Source organism: Haemorhous mexicanus, chromosome 1 (assembly GCF_027477595.1).
Source record: "Haemorhous mexicanus isolate bHaeMex1 chromosome 1, bHaeMex1.pri, whole genome shotgun sequence".
Taxonomy (NCBI): Eukaryota; Metazoa; Chordata; class Aves; order Passeriformes; family Fringillidae; genus Haemorhous; species Haemorhous mexicanus.
This window is the reverse complement of record NC_082341.1, coordinates 5,455,230-5,464,810: the sequence shown is the minus strand read 5'-3', so window position 1 is coordinate 5,464,810 and position 9,581 is coordinate 5,455,230. Positions and strand designations below refer to the sequence as shown.

Here is a 9,581-nt window from a genome sequence, read left to right as displayed (position 1 = left end):
CTACACCTAGTACATGGCAAAGGGAAACACAACAGTCCTTAGACAGCAAAGTGCATCAACTGGATCTCCAAAGTAAATGCACAAAGGACAAAAGAGTAGGTACTGTTTAGGCATGTGTTTTTCTGAGAAGTATAAGGACATGAAGATAAAGGACTTCATAAGGAAAATGTGGTGAGATGAGAAACCACGAGAGCCCATCTGCACACGTAGTTCCATGAGAAGCGGAATTTTAGAATTTGTGATTACATCCTTAGGTTTATGTTAACCCCAGACCCAAGTACTTCAACCCAGATTTCCTAATTGCCTATATTACCCATAATTTGGTTTATTCTAGCCTTTGCAGGAGAGAGAAAGCTGGTTCTCCCATCAGGGAAACACAGGCAGGAGGGAGAAAGGTTCCTCTAAAGGGACACCGCCATGGCCATGGATGATGTTCATCACCACAACCAAGGACACCTGTGATGGGTCCCATGTGGAGCTCACCAGCCTTGGTTTCTGGTGTCCAAGGGAGTGGCTGAAGTGATATTACCAATTTCCATTCAGTGTTATTTGTGTTTCCCTTCTCTGCCACATTGTCAAGAATGGCATGACTTTGTGCGAACACAAAACTCAGCCGTTAGGAGAAGTATGAGGAAAGTATTCAATAAACACAAATTTTTATGGGGTGATTGATGGTACAGCTGCCTTCACCTCACTGCCAGAGGAAACTGGGTTAAAAAAAATAATCCTCACAGGCAAAACATAAAGAAGGTTTTTCTCTGCTCAGTATGACTTCTGTACTACTAAGAGTTGTATTTATTATTTCACTAAACTTCAGTAACACAACTACGATAACATACATGCCATGGTTTATTCTGTAAATCGATCATATGGGAAGAAGTCCACTACACTGTGGAATACCTGTGGATCATGCAGGGTCTGTGTTTGTGGCACATCTGTCCCCAAACATAAAAAAAAGAGTTAAAAAATCATCAGCAATTTACTATTTATAATGATAGTAGCAATTAGGAATGGAATAAATTTTAGCTCCTTTCCATTCCTCAGTTTATACTCATATTGACATTCATTTTCTGTTCTCCAATAGATCCATTGGTGCTTGGACTTTTCTCTGCTTCCTGTACAGGGGAAATACCAGCTGAGGTTGCCTGTCACTGCTGTGAACATATCACAGCATCCAGGTACCGTGGGACCTGCTTTGCAGTGAGATGCCATTGATCAAACAGATCCAAAACCTTTCTCTGAATTGGAAAATATTGAAGAAAACTGAACACAGCAGAGCCAAAGGCCACGATTCTCAGCTGCCATAATTAACTGATCACCACCAACAGACCTGGTTTCATGGGGAGGCCGCCTCTGCTGACATGTATTTACAATATCATCTTCTGTGAAAATTTAAAAATATTCTTAACAGCTTTGTCACCAATTAACTACTTAATGTCTGGAGATTGTTGATTGCCCATTATTTCTGCATTCTCAACCACGAGATTGCCACTACTCTCTCTTGTGACACTGTCATACGACGGAGGGATGGACACTGAGGACGAGGTTTCAGACCTGTTAGGACTCCTACCATAGTTTGCACGCATCATAGATGCAATGAGTCCTTCTTTTTCTGGAGCAGCATCTCCCAGAGTGTCAGAGCTGCCAGTTCTGTGCTGGTACAGGTAGGAAGCCTGTTTGAGGGAGCGCTGGAGCAGGTGGCTCCTGTAGGCACGCTGGATCACCGTGGCCGACTCTTCCTCTTGCCTGAGGCTGAGCGTAGTGGATATTGGCTCATAGGATTGTTTTGATGGATTGGCAGCCATGAATTTCTCTTCCATTTGTACTTTCAGAGTATCCAGGTCCCCAGAATCTCCCAACACCCTCTTGGTAAAAGCAAACAAGATATCCAAGCAGTGTATCTTGTCCCCACTGACCACAGGCAGGTCCATTGCTGTGAGTTCAACTTTGTTTGGTTTTGGTACACACAAGGGCTTGGGCAGAGCATCTGCAAAGTCTGAAAGTGCAGAGAAAGTTATGAACTGAGTTGCCTCAGGATCAAACTTCTCCCAGATTTCATAAAAGATATCAAAGTCATCTTCCCCTAAAGGCTCTGCACTTTCCTCAGTGGCAGCATTGAAGTTCTCCAGAATAACGGCTATGTACATGTTTACAACAATGAGAAATGATATAATGATGTAACTTACAAAATAAATAATACCTATGGCAGGTTTACCACATTCACCCACTGTACCATTTATGTTTGGATCACAGAATGGTGGCCCAGTGTTTAAAATAGGACTGAGAAGACCATCCCAGCCAGCTGACGTGGTGATTTGGAAGAGACAGAGCATGCTGTTAGCAAAGGTTTGGAAGTTGAACATGTCATCAATGCCACCTTCCATCTTCACATAGGCAAAGTTAGCCATGCCAAAAATGGCATAAATGAACATGACCAGGAACAGCAAGAGGCCAATGTTGAACAGAGCAGGAAGGGACATCATTAAGGCAAAAAGCAGAGTTCGAATTCCTTTGGCTCCCCGGATGAGTCTCAGGATCCGGCCAATCCGAGCCAAACGAATGACTCTGAAGAGTGTGGGTGGTAAGAAATGTTCAAGGGCTTGTCCAATACTGGAAAGCAGTAAGGCTGAAAAGAAGAGGAAAACAACTCATTAGAATATCATATTTTTCCTTAACTAGTAAAGAGGCTGGAATGATAATATATTCACAGCTCAAAAATATCTGATGTGTGTTTACTAAGCCCTACCAGAATAACTTTTTGGAGAAGCTGAATTGAAATAATAGTTGTTGAAAACAGCAATTATGAACTACGCCATCAGAGGACAGTCCCTGTTGCACAGAAGATGACAAGAAACTTTCTGTGCACCAGTTCAAATATCTGTATCAGTTGACACTTGATGACCAATGGTTTTCTTTGACTCTGGTTGCATGAATACTTCGGCAGATTCAAGTTACCTTCTACATTTGTCTTCAAATACTGACACTACAAAGCTAAACTAAGAAAACAAGATATAATGCATTGTCATTTATAGGATATAGGCATGATATGTAGAAGCCAACAGAGTGATGAACATAGAAGATGTGCATACCACTCTACAATGGCTTTTGGTTCATTCAGGGACAGAGCTACACATGGATGTGATTTTTTCTTTGTTTGAATGAAATAAATGACACCTAGTAGCACTAGAAGAGGCTTGTCTTTTCTAAGTGCAGCTGTTTTGGATAAATTTTTCTGTATTTACAATCCAGAATCCTAATTTCTCAAGGAAGAGCCATAGTCTTAGTGGAATCTTACTTACCCTAGACATGAGTCATAGTAAAGAAGTGAAATATCCTTCTTGCTCTAAATACCTGTTGCTAGCCCTGGGAATAGTTAAATTGGCAGGAAGCTCAAATTTGCAACACAGCTCTTTACCCCATTCTTCCATTGCAATCCCTTCAAGTAAAAATTAATACATTTTCTTATTTGATATTTTCTATTGTGCTACAAAGTAAGAACCCTTATTGTCAGTCAGCAATGCCTGAATTCTACAGGCTATAATCCAATTCCAGTATTCCTATTTTTCTATATATTTCAGTCATCTGTCAAGAACACAGATGACAAAACCCAATTGATCTGATTGAATATTTCTTAGTTTGTACTAAATCTGTGACAATGGAAATTATCATGTAATGTGATATTGCTATGATGAGTGATTCAATCTGTATTTCAGATAAGGAAAAAAACCCTAAAGAACCATTATAAATATAGACACACTTTTCCTTAAGAATTGTTTTGAATCTCATTTAGTATTATTTAATATAATCTGAAGGGGCTTGCCTATTTTTTCCTTAAGACCTTATAGTATTATGACTTACATTTCAATGACTATTTGCAGTTTATAAATTTTAACCATTTTTTTTTCTTTCTAGAAAGAACAATAATTGATATAGTAAAGAATTTTCAAGACAATTTTACTTACCAACAAGTGACATAATAACAACAACTAAATCAAATATGTTCCAGGCATTTGAGAAATAGTACTGCCTCAGAGCCAGCAATTTCAGCACACATTCTGCAGTAAAGATGGTAACAAAGAGTATATTGATTTTGCTGAGGACGTTTGTCTTCGTTTCACTTTGCTCATAGGTTTCCACCATCATTGTGACCATATTGAGGCAGATGAGACCCATGATGACTACATCAAACATCTGGGATGTTACAATGTTGAAAAGGAAACCTTGGTATCTGTTCTAGAAGGGAAAAAGAATACTTCTGACATCAGTTATGAAAATAAGGAGCACCCATCCACACATGTTTCCAACATTTCCAATTTTTATATCACAAAGTCACTCAGCTGCAATAAAGTTGCAGAAACTGGAGAAAGGCAGAGTACAAAAATGACATTAAAAATCCCTTCCCATCCTGAAGTTTTATCAGTTCCAAAGAGAATATAAAACCCAATAATATTTAGGCAGAGAACTTAATAATATTTAACCTGTAAAATAATAGAGTCAACTTTTTCGAGTGGAACTGGCTTTATAGCACTGTGTGAGTATCAGTGTAAAGACAATTAGAATATTTTATCTGCAATATATAAATATATGCACTTTCCAGTGAATTAAATTGCATTTTTGCACTGCATTTTCCCAGTGAAGAATTCATTTTACCAAGGGTCTTGGAATGGGTTTTTGAGGTTTCTTGGATCCCAGCTTTTTCATTGCATTGTAGTATTTTTTCTGTTCTTCTGTCATAAAGATATCTTCCCCACCTAAGTATACAAAGAAATGTCACTGTTATTTGGTGAAGAGCAAAATTACTGCACTTAAAATGTCTAAAATTCTGAAAACTGGCATTCCTTCCTTTTTAACACCTTGCTGTTACTGGCTCTTATTTCATATCATGTAACTGCGTCCATAAAATCAGTGACACAAACCAGCCATTCACAGAGTAGAAGTCTTGGTGTGAAATTCAGCTCACCCAAAAGGCATGCAAATAAAAAACATGGACAGGATCAAATCTTTCCCTGGGCTTTTGTGCTGGGCTTGCTGAATATCCAAATCACTCATCAGAGCATCTGTAGCAGACCACTTTCTAAATAACAAGTCTCCTGTCATCTTGAATTTCCCAAAAAGAGTGAAATTTTAAGAGGCTTTGAAATGTCTGGGGAAGATCTAGGTGTTCAGGTTACAGGGAAAAAGAAAGGGGAAAGTTATTTCTTGTAATTTAATTATTAATGCTCTGGTAAATGCCAATAGAAGTTTTAGGTTCCATGTATAGGAGCTTGTTCTCTAAAACACAACCAATACACTTATCTTTTTCTTTTGCTGGTTGAAGTTGTCAATGATTACACCAACAAAGAGGTTCAGGGTGAAAAAAGACCCAAAGATGATGAAGTTCACAAAGTAGAGATACATATAGAGACTGTGCTCCATGTCTGGCTGATCATCTTTCTGCAAGAATGAGAAGAGACTTGAGAAATGACAAAACAGCAACATGGGCCCAATTGAGAATAATCTTCCCGTTGAAGCTCCTCTCAAAAATTGATTCCAGGAGGAGCTAAGATTTACAGCCTTACTGCTAATTGTGACAAAAGTGGTATAATTTAAAAATACCAATAGTGCATAACACAAAATTTTCTTTGAATATTCTTGACATGATTTCCACAGGCATTGCAGAAGCACCAGTTCAGTTCCTTCCAATAAGAACAGGAGCCGTAAATTTTTCAGTACATGAAAAATCAAACTATTTAGAAGTCAAATTCCAAGCTCTTGCCATTAAAATTCTTGGCCTAGATATGCTGTTGCTCTTTTTTATCTTCTTAGCAAAAAACTTCTGTGATGGCTATTATTAATAAAAACAAAATTGGGAGAAGAAAGAATAACTTTTCAAATCAAAGAACAAGGAAGAAAAACATTAAAACACACACACAAAAACTTATCAATATATGAAAATATTATTAGTAGCATTTTCCTATTTTTATATATTATTTCTATTTCCATATATAATATTGCTAATATTATAATATGAAAATACTTTAAAAATTCTTTCATTCCTTTGAACTCCTGATGAAATTAAGGCATCTTCTACATTTCAATTTCTTTCCTTACTAAGTCATACCAATTTGTTCTGTTTAAGTGGGTGGATCTAGAGCTGAAACCCTTTCCCCATTGCAACAGAGGAGCTTTAGGATACGATGAGTCATGTGCAGATTAAATGTTTACATCATCTGACAAAAAATAATTACTGGTAGTATTTAGCACTGACAAACAGCAGATGTGGAAGTGCAAAATGAATACTGCATTTGCAGAAAGCAGCAACATTCTCAAAAAATATGGTTTGAATGAAATTACTGACCTCTCGTGAATCTACTGCTGCATACATGATGTCCATCCAACCCTTAAATGTTGCCTGGAATGAGAGATCATGGAAAATGTGTTGAACTTTGACCTTGAAAGTCTTCACATAATTTTCTATATCCAAATGACACTGACTGCAGCAAGAGCCATTCCTGTGCTCACAGGCACAAAGCACCCAGCTCTGGCTGCTGCTGTGTGTGGCATTCTCAGACTCATTATGATATGAAAGCTCTCAAGGGGGAGACAGAACACTTTATCCTAGGATTCTGACAGAGCAAACCTTCATCAGCATGGCACTAAAGGCCATGCAACCCTCATGGCTGAATAAATCCACATTTTGACAGAAAAGGTCACTATTTGCCCCAGAATTCCTTCTGAGATGGACTCCAGCTCTCAGGATCATGAAACTGCTGGAGGCTGCAACAGCACCTGCCCACCAGATGTTCTGTTATCACCTGGAAAATCAGGGCAGGGTTTCATCTGTCCCCCTTTTCCCATTTGTGTGCATGAACAGCCAGCTACAAGGGGGGAGCAAGCTGCAGGATATTTCACTCCCTGCATCACCCTCAGAGATGAGTTAGGAATTGCCAAAAGGTCAAGCCCATCTGACAAGGGCTGGCTACTGAGGACAAGCAGCACTTACCACCTGAAGAAGAGCCAGGTAGCCAGAGCCAACATTATCAAAATTGACTTTAACATTGACCCAGAATATTTTCCCAGTGTTGTTATACATCTCACAGTCTGTTTTGTTCTTGATGTTGTTATCTAATACAGAATTTTCATCTGTCATATTGACACATTTCCCAAACTTCCCAGCAAAGAGGTTCACTCCCATGATGCTGAAGATGAGCCAGAAGATGAGGCAGACGAGCAGAACATTCATGATGGAAGGGATGGCTCCCAGGAGGGCATTGACCACAACCTTGGATGAAAAGGGAGAGGAAATATATGCTTCAGAAAATAGGATGAGCCCAGGTATCCGTAAGCAGTCACTCAGTCATCTCTGCAAACAGAAACCTGATGTTTTCTACGTAAATAGTCAAAGTCACACTAGTCACAGCTGGCAGGGGGACCTTGAACAATATCTTTAGTATCTATTAGGCTTTCAAAGCCATAGTTGATATTTCTTGGTCTGCTGTGAGATCTTATCACTACTAAAATATAAGCCCACCCCTTTTTTTTTTTTTTAATTTCCCTTAATTTTGGAATAGGACATAGTCAATTTGTCTCTTTGTTCTAGACTTTATTAAGATAAAACTTCTGAAGTATTCATCCATGAGCACTTGTGCAGAGGACTATTTTTAAGACTGTCAAAAGTAGTTCCTAAAAGGACCAGTAATAATTCTCCACTAGTAATTTGCTTCATTTATTTTTAGTGGATTATGGTTGTGTTTGGGGTCTATAAGCATAAGCCAGGTACATTTCCTGTGCTGGGTGCTGTACAACCACAGAAAAGTGTCCATTCATATTTTAAATATAGGCTAAGACATAACAGGTTGCTTTGAAAAAACTGGGTAAATGAATGGTGGGAACATTTCTTTGAGTTTCACAGTGAAGGCAGTGAACTCATCTGTGAGGTAGCAAAGAAAGACTTGATGGACCAGCAGAAAAATTCAAAGGCTCTGTGAAGGTTTTTTGGAGACTGTGCCACACACATTCTTCATAGCAAGACAAAGTATGACATTACCTGTTTCAATATCAAAATTTACTCCCCACATGGAAAGTTTGACACATTCTGCTAGTTAATTTAATGACATTTCTCTCTGTCTTCACAGTGCCAAGATTGCAACCACAGAGTTTTCAGTCGCATTTCCAGAATAAAAAATAAATCAATGTGTTCTTTTGATGGGAGAAGAAAATCTAATGTTCTACAGACAAACACTTTTATTTTCTGAACTCTATTTGAAACAATAATTTGAGCAAAGTACTTTTTAATAGGCTCCAGTTTTTGTAAATCAATCCAGTAAAATCTTTCAAATTTGAAGCGACTCTTTCCTTGACTTAGCTTGCTATCAGATTTCAAAAATTATAATTGTGCTCACAGTTCTCATTCTCTACTTTATTTTTGCCTGTCTCAGTAAGACAGGAACACAAGAATGTCTGAGCAGCAATGGAACAAAGTTCCACCTAGGCCAGTTTTAATTTCAGCAACACTTGGATCACTCACTCCAGGAAAGTCTATAAGGAATGCCCAAGTACAGAAGAGCACAACCGAGGGTCTCTTTAAAAGTTTATTTTATAGTTCCTAAGCTGAGCTCAGGGTGAAGATGTGAACTTCACAAGACACAGTGATGAGTCACAAACCTGTTATGTGCTCATCAGTTCTGGCAAGCTTTGGTTTGCAATCAGTCTTACCCTCATTCCCTCAAACCGTGACAGTGCTCTCAGGGGTCTCAGAGCTCGCAGAGTCCTGAGAGATTTCATGGGCCCAAAGGTACTGCCAAAGAGGTTTATCAGAGAGACCTGAGTGGGAAGACAAAGGAAATGCATTAACAACATCCTGTCATCTGTTTCTTTTATTTCTGTTAAAAAAAACCCCAACCAACAAACAAAACCATGCTTTCTGTGCCTGGAGCACAATATCCTGACACCATTGCTACAGGAGTTAAGGTCTGAAATTTACATCCAGAAGATAATCAGGGATTCTGCTGCTAATGCTGTGTAGGAACAGCAAGGGCAGAACTCACATCTACAATGAGGAAGTCCAGCCAGCACCAGGCATTGGTGAAATACTTCTTGAAGCCATAAGCCACCCACTTCAGGAGCATCTCCAGAACAAAGATGAAAGTGAACATTTTATCAAGAAATCCCAATATCGCTTGAATTCTTTCTCTCTTATGTATATGGATGTCTTCAAAAGCCTGAAATCATAATAGATATAGATAAATGGCAAAAATCAGAAATTAATCTTGTACATTTAAGTCAAGCAACACTGAGTCCCCTTCATCATTCAGTTTGTTTTAATACAGATCTGAACACCATTTGTTACTCAAATCTATGCCAGCTGATAAAAGTGTAACTCTCCTTGTGCCTTCTCTTTCTTTTTCTCTATATAAAACAGCCCTGTGGATGCATCCCTTCTGCACAATGAAATCCTGGGAAGACAGGATAAAAATATATACATATTTTTAGAAATTTATCTAATAAAGTTTATATATTGAAGAGAACTAAGCTTTTTTCCACAAGTATTAAGAGTAACTTGTTTGTTTTAATGGTATAAAATGTCCTTAATATTTCACAAT

At 38.4% G+C, this 9,581-nt stretch overlaps 1 protein-coding gene across 1 annotated transcript in view; it reads right to left on the bottom strand.

The window, feature by feature from the left end:
• Nucleotides 1-1,081: 1,081 nt before the first annotated feature.
• The window catches only part of LOC132323604 (sodium channel protein type 5 subunit alpha-like), a 34,413-nt gene continuing 25,913 nt past the window's right edge, over nt 1,082-9,581 (bottom strand). Inside the window, exons 20-27 of the mRNA XM_059839024.1 lie at nt 9,027-9,200; nt 8,695-8,802; nt 6,983-7,261; nt 6,338-6,391; nt 5,292-5,433; nt 4,651-4,751; nt 3,963-4,233; nt 1,082-2,626 (exon numbers count right to left, since the gene is read on the bottom strand). Of these exons, the coding sequence (XP_059695007.1) occupies nt 1,428-2,626; nt 3,963-4,233; nt 4,651-4,751; nt 5,292-5,433; nt 6,338-6,391; nt 6,983-7,261; nt 8,695-8,802; nt 9,027-9,200 (2,328 nt within the window). The 3' untranslated portion in view covers nt 1,082-1,427. The remainder of the gene's footprint in view (nt 2,627-3,962; nt 4,234-4,650; nt 4,752-5,291; nt 5,434-6,337; nt 6,392-6,982; nt 7,262-8,694; nt 8,803-9,026; nt 9,201-9,581) is intronic.